Below are 20,733 nucleotides of genomic sequence, written 5' to 3' on the forward strand. Positions count from 1 at the left end.
ACGTTCCAAGTGTCTGCAAATGGTAAAATGTCTGCACCACAAGCTGTAGAGAATGGACTACCTCAAGGTTGTATACTTAGCACCACACTATTCTTAATCTGTATTAACGACATATGCTCTACGATAAAAGCACCAGTTCAACACGCTATTTACGCTGATGATATCATTCTATTTTGTCAAGGTAGGACCACATCCAGTACATGCGCGTTACTCCAAAACACCCTAGAGTCTATAACCAATTGGTCAGAAAGTACAGGATTCAAATTTTCACCACCTAAATCTGTAGTAATCCAGTTTAGTAAAAAATACAGGTCTCCTCAACCTAATTTACAACTGCATGGAACTCCGCTTCGTGTAGTAGATAACCATAAAATCTTAGGTATGTAGTTTAATAAAAGACTGTCTTGGAGAAATCATATACAAACCACTAAAGCTAATTGTTTAAAAAGAATAAACATAATTAAATCTCTTGCTCACTATCACTGGGGCTCTGAAGAGAAAGTATTACTCAGAATTTACCAAGCCCTAATTAGGTCCAAACTTGATTACGGTAGCATACTCTATATGTCTGCATGCAAGTCTCTCTTAAATTCTCTTAACGTCGTTCAGAACACATCTCTTCGTATTTGTCTTGGTGCTTTTAGATCTAGCCCATCTGAAAGCATTCATGTTGAAGCCTATGAACCTCCACTGACCTATAGGAGACAAAGACTACTTCTGAATTACTTTGCAAAGGTCTCTGCCAACCCCTCAAATCCAGCTGCCAAGCTTGTTGCCAGACACACAGTAATAAAGCCAACAGAAAAACTTAGGTCTGTATACCCATTTGACTACAAATTACACCAGTTAATTAACAACACAGATTTATCACATATGACCCCGATCTGTATCCCTCATACCCCGCCTTGGACCAGAAAGCAGCCTAGTTTTAACATTAGTCTATGTAGATACGACAAAAAGGAAACCCCCATTAGTATGTTTAGACAAGAGTTCAACAAAATGATTGACATGGATAAGTTTGATACAATCTTATACACAGACGCCAGTAAAGATGAACATGGTACAAGCTGTGCTGTAACTACAACAAATGAAACAATAGCGTCATTTCGCCTCCCTACTATCTGCAGTATACATACAGCGGAATTATATGGAATAAACAAGGCGCTAGAAGTCACACCAAAAAGCAGCAAACGTATAGCCACATGCACCGACTCTCTGTCATCGATACATTCACTAAAAACCCTAAGATCACAACACCCTATAGTCAATAAGGTACACGCTCACTGTCATCAGCTGTTAACTTCGGGCACCTCAGTCTCCATAATCTGGGTTCCTTCGCACGTAGATGTTATTGGTAACGAGAAAGCGGACCAAGCGGCGAAAGAAGCTAATTGCCCTGATCATCCAGTCGAAAGGATACAGCTCCATCAGGACCTAAAATATCTCTTCAGGCAATCAGTCTTGGAAAATTGGCAAGATCAATGGAGTAGAAGCACATCCAAATTACATCAAATACAACCAATAATTCGACGACTGCAAATTCCCATACAAAAAAGAAGAGACAAAGCCATAATCAGACGAATAAGAATAGGACACACTCGTCTCACGCATGGTTACCTCATGAGTTCTGGAAATCCACCAGTCTGCGAACGCTGCAACAACACGCGGCTTTCCATACAGCATATCCTACTTGAATGCAGTACTTTCAGCTCCACCCGACGACGGCATAACATTAGTGGTACCCTTAGTGATATACTTAGTTCACCTGGTTCAATGAACTCTTTGATTATTTTTTTAAGAGACTCTAAATTATATAATTTAATATAAAATATTTACGAATTTTGTAAAAGTACCAAAACTGTAGCTTAATCATATATTGTAAATACCGATTTTGTTTGTTCCCGTGTCAATGACCATAGTTGTCAAGACACGTAAATTTAAATTAAAAAAAAAAAAAAAAAAACAGATGATAGAAACTAATCTGTGTGACTTTTATAAACGTTACTAACATTGCAAAATATCAGTTGAGTGATTACAATTGTTTCCAAGGTTAACTTGATCAAAGATGGGTTTCAATCTAAAAAGCGTATAACATTCACGGTATTTATTTATTTATTTATCTTATGGCAATTACAACACATTTAGAACAAAATTACAAACACTAATAATATAGGGATATGACAAACTTCAAATAGTTAAAAAAAAACAAACATCAAGTGTATTAATATAATCAATTGACTCTGAAGTTGCAAATGGGAAGTCTTTAGGGCTACCATTGTAGGATCTTGAGGGACCCTCTTTAATATTGTGGTCGATGGTTTGGTCCTCCTTATAGTCACATTGCTTTCCCCATTTATGTAGCATGTATGCACATCTACCATGTCTGGTTCAGATCCTATTTAAAGTGGACCATGTTTTGCATGGAAGATCAAAACTTGGTGGCTTGTAGATAATGCAGAGTATGTTATTTTGCCATGCGCTCCATTTTTGGAACCATGCATTCGTGATGTTGAACTCCTCATGTATCATTCTTGCCGTTATAATTGGTGGTTTTATAGAACGGAGACGGGTATTTCGTGCATCCTCGGTATCTTGGTGAATCGGCAGGTTTATATTGTTCATGATCTTTTTGTATTCACGTGTAAGTGCGTTAACTCATCGTAAATGTGGAGATGGGATGTGACTTAATACTGGAAGTCATTGGGTGGGAGTTGATTTAATTTTATCAGCTATCATCCTCATAGTGCTGTGCAGCTAAGTGTCGACCTTTTTTATGTATGGACTGTATAGCCAAACTAGAGCACAATATTCAGCGGTCGAGAAAACAAGGGCTAAGGCAGTAGAGCGGAGATTGGAAGCCCATGCTTCCTAGGTGGTGCCGCAGAGCTTCTGTATAATGTTAGTTCAACTTTTGGGCAGTTTTTGTTAAGTGCCCTTTAAATGATAGCGTTCTGTCTAGTGTTACTTCCAGGTACTTCGGTGTTTTGTTGTGGGTAAGTGTGGTATTTTCAAACCGTATGTTGATTTCCTTTTCAGCAAGTTTATTGTGCAGGTGAAAGCAACTAACTTCTGTTTTGAATGCATTTGGTTGAAATCTCCACTTGCGAAAATATCTGCCCAATATATATATATATATATATATATATATATATATATATAAGTCTGCCGTCAGAACTTCTTCAGACATTTCTAGTGTTACGCATCGTATAGTGAGTGCCAGTCATAGGCATATCCGAACTTTCTTGATTGTGTTTCCGGCATATCTGCTAGGTATAAGCTTAATAGTAGTGGAAAGAGCTCTGACCCCTGTGGTATGCTATATGCTATATATTAGGCGTACTATTGGTTTACAGGGGATTGCACGGAGAATTTTGTATATAACGCCCTCTCTCCATACTCTATCGTAAGCTGCCAAGAGATCAATAAATGCCGCTGACGTTTTAAGTCTTCTTTGGAAACCCGCTTCGATGTAGGTGGTGAGTGACATTACCTGGTCCTCACAGCTTCGTTCTGGTCGAAAACCCGCTTATTCGACTGGGATCAACTGGAACAGTTCTGTACTGATTCTATTATATATAAGCCTCTCTAATAGTTTGTAGATGGCAGAGAGAAGCGCAATTGGTCTGTAGTTTTTTAGGTTGTCGGCGGGTTTGCCTGGCTTTAGTATGGCTATTATCTTAGAGCGCTTTAGTTCTTGTGGAATATTTCCAGTTTCCATGATGTCTGTAAAAAATCGAGCCAGACAAACTTTTGTATACTTGCCACAATTTATTAGGAATTCAGGGTGAATATTATCAAATCCTGGTGCTTTTTCTGGCTTAACGTCTTTAAGAGCCTCTGATATGTCTTCGCTGGTGAAGGGGAGGGAATGTTGTAAAGTTTTAGGTTCCCTCTTTACGTAGATGGTGTGTGCTTTATCCTTTGGTGCCCTGGATGTTTTTACTATATGTAATGCTACGGCATCTTGCTTTACCGGCTACCTCTTGGCATTTTGTACGGATACCACTCCCTAATTTTCTTAATAATGACCATGCCTGTCTGCTTGATTTCTGGAAGTTTAGACTTTCTACTGTTTCTTTCCACTTTTGGCTTGTAGCGGCGTCTAAGCTGTACAGTAGTTCATGCGCTATTTTTTGGTCGCCAGTTTCAAGAAAGCTTTGATATAATTCCACGCTATTTTTCGACCAGCCAGGGATATATTCTTTGCGATAGCCTCTTGGTATGTGTTTTTTGGCTACACTTAGCACGGCACCAACAAATCTGTGGTAGTTTTTGATATTAGGTGTAATCTACCTTAGGCATTTATCCAGATCCGCAAAGAAGTCAATCCAGTTGGCATTTTTAAAATTCCATCTTGCACGTGGGATAGAACTAATTAAAGGGATTTGCGACCCTACTTCTATTATTACTGGTCGATGTTGGCTGTGTGGGAAATTAGTTAGAACTCTTCGTGAAGTCTCTAGAGGTACTAGTCCCTAGTCGGTCGAGACGAAGCATATGTCGGAATTGTATTCCCGCCTACATGCCACGGATCTGAACGTTGGTCGATCTTTGGCATCAAACAAAAGGCACAGGCGTTCGTCTTCTGACCATTTTATTAAAGCATTTACATTCGCATCACTATTTTTGTACTTCCACTATTCATGATGGCTAGCGATTTTTGTGACCACATTATAAATACAGTCATCAGTGGAAGTAGAGATTAGCCAAGCATTTTCAATATTTTCTTTGACATATCTGACTGTGCCGTAAGGTGGTAAGTTGCGCCTAATAGTTCATAGCCCGGTATTTAGCCCCTTTTTTTGTAATTGCGCCTCTGTTTCGCAGTGGTTTTCCTGTATAGCAACTAAGTCAATGTTGTCATCTTCTAATAATTTTGATAAAAACTGGCTTTTACTTTTAGCATAGCTTATGCCTTTTATGTTTATATGGCAAATTCGAACTATATGTCCGATTGGTCTGGTTGTGCGGTCCTCACAAGGGCCGTTTATTTTGTTTATCATCTTTCGTTGGAAGTGTTGTTTGGTCAGGAGATCCTAAAGATTTTTTGACTGCCAATATATGCTAGTTCATTTAGTGTTACCCAGGGTGCACGTGTAGTATTCTACTACGGACGCGAACTAGCTCTTTACCCCAAACATTCACGGTATCTTGACCGATTTAAAATATATTAGAAACATTAGACAGTCACATTTTATATAAAGTGTTATGATCTTTTAATAGTCCAATAAATTGGCATCACTGCTTAGTGTTTTCAGATATTATAAATACCTTGATATTATTAATGGTACGTCTTACTCAGAGACTCAGAGACTCGCAGTGTGGATGTCGGTGTCCCGTGTGAACTCCTAAAAAGAATTCCTTGTTTAAGAACCATCCACAGTCCAAATTGAATTACATTAAGACGATAAAATTAACTATATATATATAAATGAATCTTTGTCTGTATGTCCTTTATAGAATCGCAATCTATGCATTTGATCAACAAAGTTATTTTGCATGAGCCAACGAAGGTTTTTAAGTTGGTTCGATCAATTTTCGACAGATGGCGCCACTGTCATTACAATGAACTTTATATATTGCCGAACAGGTTATGCCAATTTAAATTGAAATGAAAACTGCGAACGAATTATGACGTTTCGAGTTATGGCTAAAAATTGTGAAATTCATGTCCGGCTCATTATAGCGTCATACATTTTTAGCACTGAGAGAGAATGAGAGAGTAGAGAATGAGAGTAGAGAATGAGACTTCTAAAAATTCACTCCTATATACTTTCTGCGCACCAAGGAATCCCAGTACACACTATCTGTCTCCAAGAAACGTACGAGATAGATTGGAGGGATTTATCTAAAGCCCCTAGATTTAATAAAATTCCTTGAAGGAATTGGTTATCGCGATCTATTCTAAACACTTATAAACCATTACAACCAAAAATATCAAGGAAAGGGATACAATGGATATTTTAGGTTATAGTGCGACTTTCTCCCTAAGGGCAGTAACGAGTTGATTTATGGCAGATACTTTCAATGTAATTCTCAATGACACAGCTATTAAACACAGCAATCCTAAATATCTAGGCATCACACTTGATAGAACATTTCTGTAAATACATTTTGAACGTCTGCGATAGCTTTAGTACTTTAAGTGACAGAATATTGTGTACCAATATGATCAAATAGTGCACATACCACCAAAATCGATATTTACCTTAATCAAATTATGAGAATAACCACTGGAACAATAAAATCAACCCTAATAAGATGGCTCCCTATTTGAGTAATATTGCTTAACCAAATCTACGCTGTAGAGCAGCATTAGCGAGAAAGTACCAGAAAATTGTATTCAATGTACAATTACCAATCCATCAAGATATACCACTCACAGCAAAAGAGTACCAGCGACTGAGATTTAGAAATCCTCCAATCAGAAGTGTACTAAAAATTGGTAAAATTCATGATTTACATTGGTAATGGCCAACAAGATAGATGCCAACAATGTAATCAGACTATATCTAGATATCCACCCAACTCAAGGCTGAGGTGCACAGGGAGCTTGCACAGTGTAATTGTGGATCACCTAGACAGACCATATACTACCTAGTGTTTTAGTCTGCCCAAATTATGCCTACCGCTGAAACTTCCAGGACTTTGCGCAATGTTTCACAAAAGCAATTGAATGGCTGTGTAAATTAGATGTTAATTTTTAGTTTTATTTTATTTTGGTATTTAAATAAATATGTCTTTATCGGACTGTTAAAATTCATACGCTAAATAAATAATAAATTGATTAAAATGTCATCCGTTGATATATTCATTTGTGTGGAATAAGGTGTGGTAAGATTTAGCTTTTTTATTTCGCTAAGTTAATTTTTTTAGCTAAGTACCGGATGGTCCAATAAGCCGATCTCTCGGCTATATATCAGAAACTATTCAATTCTACTCACCTATTCATTCACACTTTTTGTGATATAGCCCGATCGGGCTATATCACAAAAAGTTCTCGGAATCCATGTTCCATCATCAGTGCACCTAAAAAGCATGTAACCACTTAATTAAAAAGAACGTGAAATTTTAATTTTGACCAAGGTTAATACAAAATGTGGTTAATACTTACTAGGTGGGTATACATGTATAGAGCCACTAAATATGTGGGTAAAAACCCATTAAATTTATTTTTTAAATTTAGATTACATTATGTTGTGATAAAATTCTATGTTGTTAAAGTTACCAGTGGATTTGGTAACATGGCGACGTATGACTCCATGTGAAGTTGCTAGTCCTGAGACGATGTGTCTACGAGGACCTGATGAAAGCAACTGATTGAAATGACAATCTTGACAAGTTAGGACGGAAGTCCGAAAAAAACAGTAAGTGTAACTTTATGTGTTTGGTCCAATTAAGACAGAAGCCAACGCTATTTAAAAATGAAAAAGTTAAAATTAAAATAATGTAACAGTAGCAACCATCAATCTTATTGTTTGAAGTTGTTAATTTGTCCTGAATTTATTTTTAAGAACATGATGGAATTTGTTTTATTAATTATTGTATGTGGTGATAAAAGTATAAGGGTATTGCTAGGCAACCAACTATACATACGTCTTCAAGTAGTAAATTAGAGATTCTAATATAAGGCCCCTTATGTTTTTTTAATATTTGGTACCTGGAAAACGAAAAATAGACATGTGGGTAGTTAGATTCTAGAAAATTTATTGTTGATGTGTTAAATAGGAATTGATATATTTTATATTTGAAGGTGGTGTTGAGTGAATAGAATAAAAGCCTATGTAATCTAATGTTCATGTAAAAATTATCTTATAACTTAAGCATAGAAGGCCCTGCATGTTAAAAAGCAACATTTGGTACCTGGTGAATGTAAATCTTTTAAGTTACAAGCTCATGAACGTAAATAACTAATTTGTAACACGGAAGAAGTTGGTTTGTTGTTTAAGATATGTTCAAAAATATATGAGATGAACAAAATTAATGGTTGGAACGTGGTTTTTGCAATATGATGATCATATAGTACTCAACATATAACTTAAGAAGAAAAGGCACTATCTCTTACAGAGCAATACTAGAAACATTAGAAATATAAAAGAATAAGTTATAAGTTCATGAGCTAAATAGACTATTGGCATATCTTAACAAGAACTGTAAAAATGAAAAGTTGTGGGTGGTTCTGTTAAATTTAAGTACAAAGAAAATTATGATGTTGTTTTTTTAATTATGAGAAGAGAAAAGACTACAGAAGGCTGGATTCGAAACCAAAAGATGTGTGGATAAGTAAAATGAGAACTAAATAGTTGGGGGGGGGGGGGGTGGATGACGAATAATCCACTCTGAATTAAGAGGTGTTGAAAAGAATCATGAGAAACATTAGGTATAGGGGTCAGACTTAAAGTTTAGGTTGGATGGAATTGGGGAAAGATAGAGAATATGATGTATTGACAAAACTGAATTGATGAATATTTTCTGTGAAGAAAAATTTGAAAACCAGTTTTTTTCTGAAATATGCCCAATTATACTGAGTGTTAAATAAGTAAACTAGAAAGAGGCCTAAATTCCGTACAAAGTTGTTCAAGTACTTTTTTTTTATTTTGTCAAATAAAGGGGTGGGGGAGAGTGGAGAAGTATTTGTGGATAAATACCTATAACTTTGGTTTGGAGCAAACGATTGTAACGGAATTAGTGTCATTAGAAAGAGTGTGGATAATTTAATTTACATCAACTATAAAACAATTGCATTTAGTTTTAATTGTCATGGGTAGAGGGTACTTTCGTATAGAAAAAATTAAAATTTGTTTTTCTTCAAAATGTTTAATCGAAACACCTATTTATTGTAAATTATAATGGAACTGAATTAAATTCGTAACCAAATGGCGCAAACCGCATGTTGATAGCTTTTGTCGAACTCGAGATATGAATAAAAGGCATAAACATAAGTACGTATACTATTGACTCAACCTTTATTATAACTTAAAATTAAATGTGTGAAAGATCAAATGTTCAAATTGTTTGCCATCGTTGTCCACACAAAGATGTAATCTTTTAAGCGTAGACAAAACAGCTGCTTAAATCTCATCTGTTAATATACTATTTATTGCGTTTATAATGCGCTGTTTCATGTCGTCTCGAGTGGTTGGTAGAGTTTGGTATACTAAGTTCTTCAATCTTTTCGACAAATAAAAGTCCAGGTATGTTATTTCTGGAGGTCTAGCTAGCCATGAAAATATACTTCCGCTTTCAATCCATTTATTTGGACAACTTGCATACAAATAATCTCGAACTCGTCTGCACCTCATGTATCCAGTGCGGATTTTCTTTAGCCCAATAATGCATATTGTGCAGATTAACACCACCCTCACTATTAAACGTAGCCTCATCTGTCCACAAAATCTTTGATATGATATGCGGTTGTTCTTCTAGCAGACCTAACATCCAATTGCAGTAATCTAGCCTTGCATTCTAAAAGATGCAGTCTAAAAACAGAACAACAAAATATTGATAAAAAAGAAACCACTATATTTACTAAAACTCAAAAAATCTTGAAAAATCCACAATTGTTTCACAAGATAAAACGTGCATAAGTATTTTTAAGAAACGGATAAAAGGATAAAAGCTCTGTGTTGCCGTTTTTTTTTGGAATAATAAAGTAACAGCTAAATCTAAAGTTTAGATGGAATTCCAAGTTTCTGACCTAAACGTTCACTTTATAATATGAAAAACCAGCCTGTGATGTTTTAAAATCCTTATAATAGTAGTTTTGGATATGTTTAATTCTATAGAGAGCTGCCGACTACTTATATGTGTATTCTGTTAAATTAAAGCAAGAATATTGATTGAATTATTTGCGGTCATACCTCTACAACGTCGTTTAAAACAAGGACGATAAAAACTACCAGTTTCTCTTAATCTTCTTGTCTTTTTTTCAAACAATTCTTTACCATAATGTCTCCTTACAGAATATATACATGAGGCAATAGGGTCAGAGCTGACGAGGAAGAAAGAAATGGTCCTCCGAAAAGGGGGTTGGGCGATAGGCCAGTAACCTATTCCTGTAGAAAAATACTACTACGAAACCTTCAGATAGGCATCGGAGTGGACGGATATCAGGACGATGACTTTGGCAACGGAATATGGAATTTATGCTGGAAACATGGAATGTCAAAACTCTAAATAGACCAGGAACACAGAGGATCCTTCGACACTATCGTATCCGGGACACTTAAACACATACTATACTGGATAGCGGTAAAGATAACGGAAATAAAAAAAATGGAGTAGCCTTTATCGTAGATAATAAAATGAAGCACCTGATAACAGACTTTTAATCCATTAATGAAAGAATCTGCAAGCATAGGATAAAAACGCATTTCTTTAACATAACCTTTATAAATGTACACTTTCCCAAAAATGAACAGGAAGAAGACACTAAAGTAGCCTTTTATTAAGATCTAAAACGAATCTATGATTAAATATCAAAAAATGACATGAAAATGGTGATAGGCGACAAAAACGCCAAGATAGGAAAAGAAGAGAACATAGGGGTAATAGGGCAACATAGTTTGTATAGAGACACAAATTACAATGGTCAGTTTCTAATAGATTTCGCAGCTAGAAAGAATATGATTATCAGTTCGACATGCTTCCCACATCGGGACACACAATGGCACCTGGATATCACCTAACGGAAATACAATCAATCAAATAGACCATATACTGGCTGAAAAAAGAATGGCGACGAGTATATTAGATGTACAAAGCAGACGTGGCGTAAGCTGTGACTTAGACCATCTGCTAGTACAGATACGGTTTAGATGAAAAATCAGTCAACAGGTAAAGGAAAAATATACAAAACAAGAAAAACTAAACTTATAAATATAACCTAAAAGTCTCTGAGGTACAAGAAAGACCCCACAGTAGACCCCACAATAGAAAACCAATGGAACACCATAAGCAGTATCATACTCAACACAGCAAAATATGTCCTAGGAACAAAGACACAACGGAGAGAAGAAACGTGGTTCAGTAAAGAATGCAAACAAGGTATACAGAAAAGAAATGAAGCACATAACAATTACATACTCAGACGTACTAGAGAAAGAAAAACAGAACTTGAGAAGAAAAGATGAAGAGCAGATAAATTGTGCAGGCAGAAAAAGAGAAAGTACGAAAACCAACAGATACTAAACATAGAGAGGGAGTTTAAGGAAAACGAAACACGTAGTGTATACCAATTTATCTCTAGCCTATGCAAAAATAAGTAGGGTGAAATTATTAGCGATATGGACAAAATTAAGAGAACCTGGATGACATATTTTAAGGAATTACTAAACAAAGAGACACAACCACCATTACAACAACAGAGGCAACAGCAGCCACGGCAGGAGGTACAACAACAAGAACTGGGGGAAGATGGAGAAGAAAATGAATTAACTAGACCCCAAACGCTAGAGAAGAGGAGCTCCAAACGGCAATCCAAATGCAAAAAAGCCATAAAGCACCGGGAATAGATAAAATACTGGCAGAACTACTCAAGTAAGAGGGGAGGAATTTGACACAACAGATGTACCAGCTAATACGAGAGATATGGATAGAAGAAGAAATCCCTTAACAATGAAAGAAAAGTATAATCTGCCCTATTCATAAAAAATAGACAAACTGTTATGTCAGAATTATAGAGGCATCTCTTTACTTTGTTCGGGATACAAGATACTCACAAACATCATTAATCGAAGACTCCAATCTCTCACGGAAAAAATCATCAGGGAATATCAAGCAGGGTTTAGGCAAAATAGATCTACCATTGACCAACAATTTATAGTTAAACAAATACTAGCCAAAGCATGGGAATATGAGATGGACGTTTACAATCTCTTTCACGTTCACGATAACGCAAGGACAAAAACAAGGCGACGGACTGGCTCCAACGCTCTTTCATCTTGTTCTTGAATATGTAATTAGACTAGTTGACGGTGAGCGGAAATATCATACAAACAAATCTACCCAACTAGCAGTATGCGCAGATGATATAAACATAATGATCAGAACAGTGATAGCAGCGGAAGAAACCTACGTTGAGTTGAAACAGAGTGCAGAAGCAGTAGGGCTAGCAATAAATACAAATAAAACAAAACTACTCATACAAACCAGATCAAATAGACCGGACCAATAACACTTTATTGACGATATAGAACATGTGAATATATTCACATACCTAGGAATAGATCTGGTCGTAAGCAATGAAGAAGAACTGTAAATAAATAGAAGGCTTATGCTAGCAAATAAAGCCTATTTCGCGATGGGCCACATATTCAAATCGCGAGACGTATACCGGAAAACAAAACTCCGGGTCCATAAAACAATAATCAGACCCATAGTAAGTTATGGTTGTGAAACATGAGTGGTGACACAGAAATCTGCCAATGCATTGGATATGTTTAAAAGAAAAATATTACGTAGGATTCTGGGCCCAACAAGAGAAAACAACAACTGGTGAATTAGGTATAATAGAGAAATATACGAGCAATATAGGGAACCAACTCTAGCACAATACACTAAACTGCAGAGATTACGGTGGGCAAGGCACGTGGTCCGCATGCATAAGAATAGAATCCCCAGAAAAATACTAAATGCAAGAATGCAGGGAAAAAAACCTGTTGGAAGACCTAAAAAGAGATGGGAAAACGGGAAGTCGATGACGATGCTAGGAACTGCCTGGGAACGCGTTCATGGAAAAGAACAGCGGAAATCTAAATGATTGGAGAAGCTTGTTAAAGGAGGCCAAGGCTCGATTTGGGCTATAGTGCCATTGGATGGATGGATTACCGGCATTTTGGTGACATTCGAAATAAACTCCAATCATATCATACAATTCTGCATTTGATATACTCATCACGAATTATTAGTACTGATAATTAATTACTAATATTACCAATATTAATATCTATTGACAAAAGTGCAATCTTCAATTCGAATTATTATAATATAACATTTCTTAACAATGTTTTGACTTCTGTCAATAAATAAACAATATCAACTCCCCGTCAAATTCGTTGTCGTAGCCTACTTAGTTTCGAAAAAACTATTTTTAATTAAATAACAATGGTCAAAATAGGTATTAAAATTAAGATTCTTCTGCTATGAAAAAATTTTAAAGTACCTAATGACTTATTTTTAATTTAATTTATAATATGGGGTGAGTCAATACTATACTTACTTATGTTTATGCGATTTTATTCATATCTCGAGTTCCACAAAAGTTATTAACATACGGTTTGCGCCATTTTGTTACGAATTTAATCCAGTTCCAACACAATTTACAATAAATAGGTGTTTCCATTAAACGTTTTGAAGAAAAACAAATTTTAATTTTTTCTATTCTACATATGACAACTAAAACTAAATGCAATTATTTTATAGTAGATATAAATTAATTCTTCCACACTCTTTCTAATGACACTAATTTCGTTAAAATCTTAACACTTGAAATCAGAAACTTGAAAATTATTTCCAGTGATTTCTCTTGACCACTTTTACTAAGGCATTTTTTCTCCTAAAGTTATAACATGAATAGTTTCTTATATACATCCGAGAGATAGACTTATTTACCACCCGGTACAGTTTTTGTTAATATATCTGATACCTCTTCTATATTTTTCTTTATTAGCAGATTATTATATTTTAGTTTCTCAATACATATCCTTTTTTTTTAATATGTTTATGTAAAGCTTTAAGTAAATTATCTTCATTTTCTAAGTTAACTTAATTATAGCATTCACAATTAATTTTAATTAGTAATAATATAAAAATTTTGTGATATTATCTACCAGACATAAGAAAATCAATTATATTTTTACATTTTTAGACTAAATTTGTCTTAATATTTTTTTGATTGTTACAGAGTGATGAATTAATATCGTTTCTTTACCGATTTCCAATAAGCAAACTATCCAGGACTGAAGCTAATCAGGTAATTAAAATAAACTTACATTTACGATATTTATAATTATTTATTTCAACAATCAAATTTGTACTAGAGTTAAGTAGTTGTATGAAAAATTTCTTCTATATTAATTAAAAAATCAACAATGAGGGTTGGCGACTACATTTCTAAATTTTTTCTGTCCATATCAGCTTGGAATAATTCGCTGCTGTGCGTGAAAAGGGGGACGAGTCACAAAACTTAAAAACGAGAAAAACACTATTTAAAATTTTACAAAAAATGTTTTTTTTAGAGTTGCATAAAATGATAATATACTTGAATTTTTTTTCATGTACTTTTCCAAACGGATTAACATTTTTTGCTGAGTATTTGGGAACAAAATATGTTTAAAGCGATATTTGTTTGACTTATCTCGTTTTTTACACAGAGATAACTGAAAACTGTATTACGTTAATACAATCTTACTCAAGTACAACGTATATTTAAGTACTAAAAACATTAAACATTAAATACATTATCATACAAATCTAGCGAAAAGATAGTTCAAACTTTTAATCGTCGTCAAAAATTGATGAATCCGGGAGCACATGAGCTAAGATAAGATTTTTTTAAACGTGTGTTTCTCGGAATATTAGTCCGTTTTTATAATTTTCCTGGGGTATCGATAAGGTTAAATCGTATTTTTTCAATTATAGCGCCATCTACTAAAAATTCGAAATAATGTCTCAAGTAAGATGTAACAATTAATTATTTACTTATAAGGGGTTAAAAGTGGGGAATGAACAATTACTGGGCTTGAAGGTAGGGTAAGAAAATAAATTAAAACGTTTGCGAATCGCTATTTGCTCTATTTGGGGAGGATTGGGAGGACTAACTAAAAACAGAAATAAAAAAAATACTTACAGAGATGTCCTGGGCAACATTACACAAGACGATTCGCTAAATAGGACGCTATTTAAAATAATCTCTTTTGTACTTAGAAAAAAAGGTCTTTCTCTCCTAAAAATTTTGAGGTTGATTATTTTTTTAAAGAAATAATTTTAAACTCCTGGTTTAAATAGACATTACATATTCATTTTTATTTCACGTAAACAGTTATTACAACTAAAAATATAAAAATCTATCAACAAAACTTACATTGAGTTTAGCCTTCTAACGAAACAGTACCTAACAAAACAAACTTTAAAATTTTGATTATGTACCAAATGCCAGACCGACTCTCCTACCGACTCTCATATGTCAAAATGAAATATCAAACTTCTCCAGGTTATAAGTTAAAAGTTAGTATTATTTAAAAGAAAACTAAAATATGACAATCAGCTGATCCATAAAACTGATATTTATTTTTAAACTTTTTAAGTTGTCATGAAAGCAAATCATATTATATTAACAAAAAATGTTTAGTTGGAAAATTTTTATAAAACTACTTTCTTCACTGGCTAATTATTTTCTTTAAATTATTAAAAAAATTGTTACCTTGGAAGCACTGTCCCACACAACTTTAACGATCTGGATTCGACCCATGGGAGACAGAAAATGATGGCTGACGAAATAATTTGTCACTCAAAACCATGTAGGCCACTTATCCCTTAGAAACACTGTTATTAGATCCCTTCACATGAAATACAGCAACAAACCGATGATTATATCACTTTACAAAAACAGCCAAATAGCATTTCGAGATTAAATCACCTCCTACTAACCAAAACTCATCGAACTAAACAAAAATTTTCCGGTTTTTAAAAATATAACCAAAAAGAATATTTCCTCGTTCAGACCACAATTAGTTTTCTTTTACTGCTACACTAACGAATTTCCGATGACAAAATTCTTCATGACTTCACCAATGAAATCAACTGCTTTCGCAGCCGGTTCATCGAGTAGTGATATCATCCTCCCAAATAAATCTCTTATTAGCATATATTTTCCCACCAACCTAAGGGGAGAGATTCACATAATTTATTTTCAACGTAAATATCTAGGCAGATCAATCGAAAAAACAATCATTATTATTATAAACAGACTCGAAAATGTTTACATTACCAATCTCAAAGACGCAAAAAGATTCAGAATCTTTTTCAATGTTTTATTATATACGGGATGAAACGAAAATGCTACAAAGAGTTACCTATTTTTACATAAGAAATTTAAATCTGTAATAAAAAATTATTATATTCAACATTCTATAGATTTTTGAAAAATATAAAAAACGTGTTTGTCAGTTTTTCAATTTAATAGGTATAAATTTTGCGAAATTTTCGTTCGTACCGCTTCTTTTGGCACACCCGGTATAATTAATTAATTTTTTTTTAATATTTTCAGGTGGAAATGTTAATAGCTACTTTGGTTCTTGAAAAACCTGAGCTTAGGGCTTCAGATATATTTACTGTAGGCACAAATTTGTTATCATCAGTGAGTATAAAATAGTTCTAATTATTTTAAAGAATAATTATTATTATACTTGGTAAACAAATATTCCTAGAAAGGTGGACTATTATTTATTGGCGGCTAAGCTAGACTTTCGTCATTTTTACGACAAAAAATTAGAAAAGAAATACAAATGTAATGAAAGACTTTTATTAAAAGAAATAGAAAAATGGTGTGTCTTAGTAACTGGTACAAACATAAATACAGTCAATGTACATTATTTTATTGCAAATATTGTACATTATACTACTTTCTGTTTGATTTTAATGTGTTTGTAGTATATGTCTTCTTCTTCTTCTTCTTCTTCAGCCTTCATTCATCCATTGCTGGACATAGGCCTCCTCCAATTGTTTCCACGCTTCCCTATCTTTTGCAATTCTCATCCACTGCTTTCCAGCTACAGCTGTTATATCGTCTATCCATCTCTTTTTGGGTCTTCCCACGCTTCTTTTTGTTTCTCGAGGTCTCCAGAATGTCACTTTATGAGACCATCTGTTGGTGTCTTGTCTTGCTACATGTGCTACCCATTGCCATCTCAATGTCGCTATTTTTTCCATGATGTCGGTTACTTTAGTTCTTCGACGTATTTCGGTGTTAGGAATTTTGTCTCTGAGGCTTATATTTAACATGGACCTCTCCATGGCCCGTTGAGTTACTCTTAATTAAGAGTAGTATATGTAGTATATAACATACAAGTTGATACTTGAAATATTTATCATATTATAGAAGATCCACAAAGGCCATTTTCGCATTCATATTCGAACACCTCTGGTCAAATGTATTCACTTCGTCTTTCGTTCCATTATAATCAGTTATTATAGTGGGTTTGTCATTTATTTTGGCGACATCAGCACCTTCGTGAAGTGTTGAAAGAAGTAAAGCAATTTCATTTTTCTTTGACATATATGATACCAACATGATATCAAAATAAAACGTATAAATATTGGGTGTCTCTGTTCTTTACGTTTAACAATTACTGTGAATTGAAGACCGGTCCTGACTAAGCACAAGTTAACCTGTGTTTTAGTTATGATCGTAATTTATACAAAAGTGCAAGTAAAAAGTCTAATTTATTTTGTGAAAGTTGTGCATATCAATAAAAAAGGCAGTAAGTGACCAACGAGATATTATTTTTCACTTGATTATTCCAAATAACAAACATTTTATTGTATATAACAATAATATTATATTAACCAAGAAATTTTAAATTGAGGTTTAAATTGATAAGAACTGGTTGGGTTCCCATCAGGGGACAGGGCCGCACTCACTCTTGCGGATAACACCTGTCATTTTAAAATAATTTTACCGAAGCAAGCATGGATATAAGTAAAGTATAACAACTTGATTCCGAACCATCTCAATATAAAAAAAATGTACCAAAAAGCTACTCAGCAGTGACTTATCAATTTAATTTTCCTTCCGAGGAACAAGCACTAGTGTTTAGTGCAATTGAAAATACTCCGCTTCAAGACTACCTAATTCCTCTTGGTAATATAATTCTACCAAAAAATATCATTTTCGCCTCCCGCCTTTCCAACAACCAAATCTGCATGTACCTTGCCAGCAAAAATATCCTAGATGAGTTTCTAGATAACCATGGTCAAATCACTATCCGAGGAGAAGTTTTTTGAGAGCTAGACGGCTCATAACACCTGCTAAAAGAATTGTTATGTCAAACGTATGCCCGACCATTCCACATAATATTCTTGAAAAAGAATTATTTAAAATCGGTCTAAACCTTGTTTCTCCCATAACATTTCTAAAAATCGGTGCAAATCTTCCCGATTATAGCCATATTCTAAGCTTTAGACGGCAAGTATATTTTAGTACTTATAATTTAACCATTCCAAGCGCCATAACAATAACATTCGAAAACACAAACTACACAGTATTCTTTTCACAAGATGGAAACGTCTGCTTTAAATGTAAAAAACCAGGACACGTCACATTTGAACAACATTCCTCTAGCGAAAACTACGACATTAATTTTAGGGACTACAAGCTAAAGAAAGAACGCACCATCTTGTCTCTAGAAGAATCCCACGAAAACCCCCTATCTCAACCTCTTACTATTATAGAACTAAATAACTCCTTACAAGATATGAAAAACTCAAGTCCAGGATCCGACAATATTCCTGTTGTATTCCTGAAGCAGAATCATACAGACCCATCTCTCTAACATGTGCCATGGCTAAATTAATGGAGAAAATAGTCAATGCCCGGCTTATGTGGACACTGGAAAAATCTCATTTTTTCTTACCAGAGCAAAACGGCTTTAGACGTAATCGGTCAGCAATGGACAATATCGTAGACTCACAAAGTGATGTCCAAGGAGCGTTAGCAATGAATCAAATATGCATAGCTATTTTCTTCGATATAAAGAAAGCCTTTAATACGTGTTGGAGATTCAACATCATTAAAAAATTGCACGCATCCAATATTAGAGGACACCGCCATTAGAGGAGCACACGCCTATATCGAAAATTTGTTAAAAGACTTTTCTTTCCAAGTAAGAGTTAATAACGTTTATTCTGATTTTTATACTGCAGAAAACGGTACCCCACAAGGCTCAGTACTTAGTCCTACCCTATTTCTAGTTGCCATAAACAACATATTAAACAAATTACAGAAACCTCTCAAAGCTCGCCTCTATGCCTCTATGATTTAGTGGTATACATTAAAGGAGCACAAAAAGAATCTATGTGCAGAATAGTACAGACATTTTTAACCCAACTAGATGAATGGACAGCTAGTACAGGCTTCGAATTCTCCGTTAGAAAGACAACTGGTATGGTGTTTACGAAAAAATCATGCATTACACCAGTCCTTTATCTTCACAACAGCATCATTCCCTTCCAAAACTCCGTAAAATTCCTTGGTATGTGGCTGGATCAAAAACTTTCCTGAAAAAAGCACATACAACAGTTGGCGCTAACATACAACAAAAGACTCAATTTGCTTAAAACCGTATCAAATCGTTTCTGGGGTTCCGACTTCTCTACACTACTCCTTCTGTATAAAACACTAATTAGATCCAAACTCGATTACGGTTCAATTGTTTATGCCTCCTCAACCAAGAGTACCCTAAAACCATTAGATACAATCCACAATGCTGCACTTCGGATCGTTCTCGGAGCTTTTCACGCTTCACCCATAGAAAGCTTACATTCCGAAACTGGAGAACCATCATTGCAGTATAGGCGGGCACTTTTAACACTTTCACACGCTTCTTCTGTAGCTGCTAATAAGGATCATCCACTCTTCGAAAATACTTTTTCTAAAAATAATCTTGACTTTCTCTTTAATAAACCTCGTACTGGAAAACCTTATTACACACGAGTAACATCAATTCTGAATAATTTTGACACAACAATCCCAGATGTATTTCACTGTAACATCCAACATCCGACTCCATGGTTGATAAGCATCCCAAATTGCAACACCTCTTTAATAGAGTTGTCCAAAAATACAAAAACAACATAATAATCAAAAACAAACTAAATGAGATTCTTGAACGAGACTACCTTAACTGCACAAACATCTTTACCGATGCATCTAAATCTACTGATGGCATTGGTTGTGCTTTTGTTACTCCAACGTCTACTTTCAAATTTAAGCTACCGCCTAGCTCAAGTGTTTTCACCGCTGAACTGTTTGCTTTGTGCCCGTGCCCTAAAACATGCAAACCTTTCAAGAATTTCAAAACCTCTGTTTCTTACTGAGTCGCTCAGCTCTCTTCTTGCAATACAGCATCTGTATCCTAAACAGCCATTGGAGCAACTAATAAAAACTGAACTACAAATCGCCCAAGAGAACCACATAACTCCTAAATTTATATGGATCCCATCGCATATAGGAATTATCGGCAATGAAGAGGCAGACAGTAGTGCTCGTGATACAGCAACAAGTGCGGAATCTGAATTAGTGCGTGAGAGTGTGTGTAAAGATCTCAAATCGTTTTTTAAACAAAAAGTGATGGGTAAGTGGCAGCGAGAATGGTTTCTATCGCAATCTAAATTAAGATCGCTAAAACCAGTTACACGACAGTGGAAAACTAGTGCTAGTACACGGTTTATTCAAACGGTTCTAACGCGCCTACGTATAGGACACACTAAGATAACACACTCGTATTTACTTTCGGCCAGTGAACGCCTGCTGTGCGACCTATGTGTTACGCCTCTTACCGTCGTCCATTTGTTAATCGAGTGTCCAAAATACCATAGAGAACGTTCCATAAACAATATACCAAATACTCTACCAGATTTATTAAAAGAAAACTGTCACGTAAAAAACTTATTAAATTACCGAAGGTCAATTAATGTCTTGTATCAGATTTAAAGTTTTGTTTACTAAATAATGCC

General features: G+C 34.8%; 1 protein-coding gene across 1 annotated transcript; it reads left to right on the forward strand.

The window, feature by feature from the left end:
* The first annotated feature begins 564 nt into the window (after positions 1-564).
* Positions 565-19,279, forward strand: LOC140451207 (uncharacterized). The gene is made up of 2 exons (XM_072544943.1): positions 565-1,699; positions 19,002-19,279. The coding sequence occupies exons 1-2, from the start codon at positions 565-567 to the stop codon at positions 19,277-19,279; spliced, it is 1,413 nt and encodes a 470-aa protein (XP_072401044.1).
* The last annotated feature ends 1,454 nt before the right edge of the window (positions 19,280-20,733 follow it).

Source organism: Diabrotica undecimpunctata, chromosome 9 (genome assembly GCF_040954645.1).
Source record: "Diabrotica undecimpunctata isolate CICGRU chromosome 9, icDiaUnde3, whole genome shotgun sequence".
NCBI classification, from domain to species: domain Eukaryota; kingdom Metazoa; phylum Arthropoda; class Insecta; order Coleoptera; family Chrysomelidae; genus Diabrotica; species Diabrotica undecimpunctata.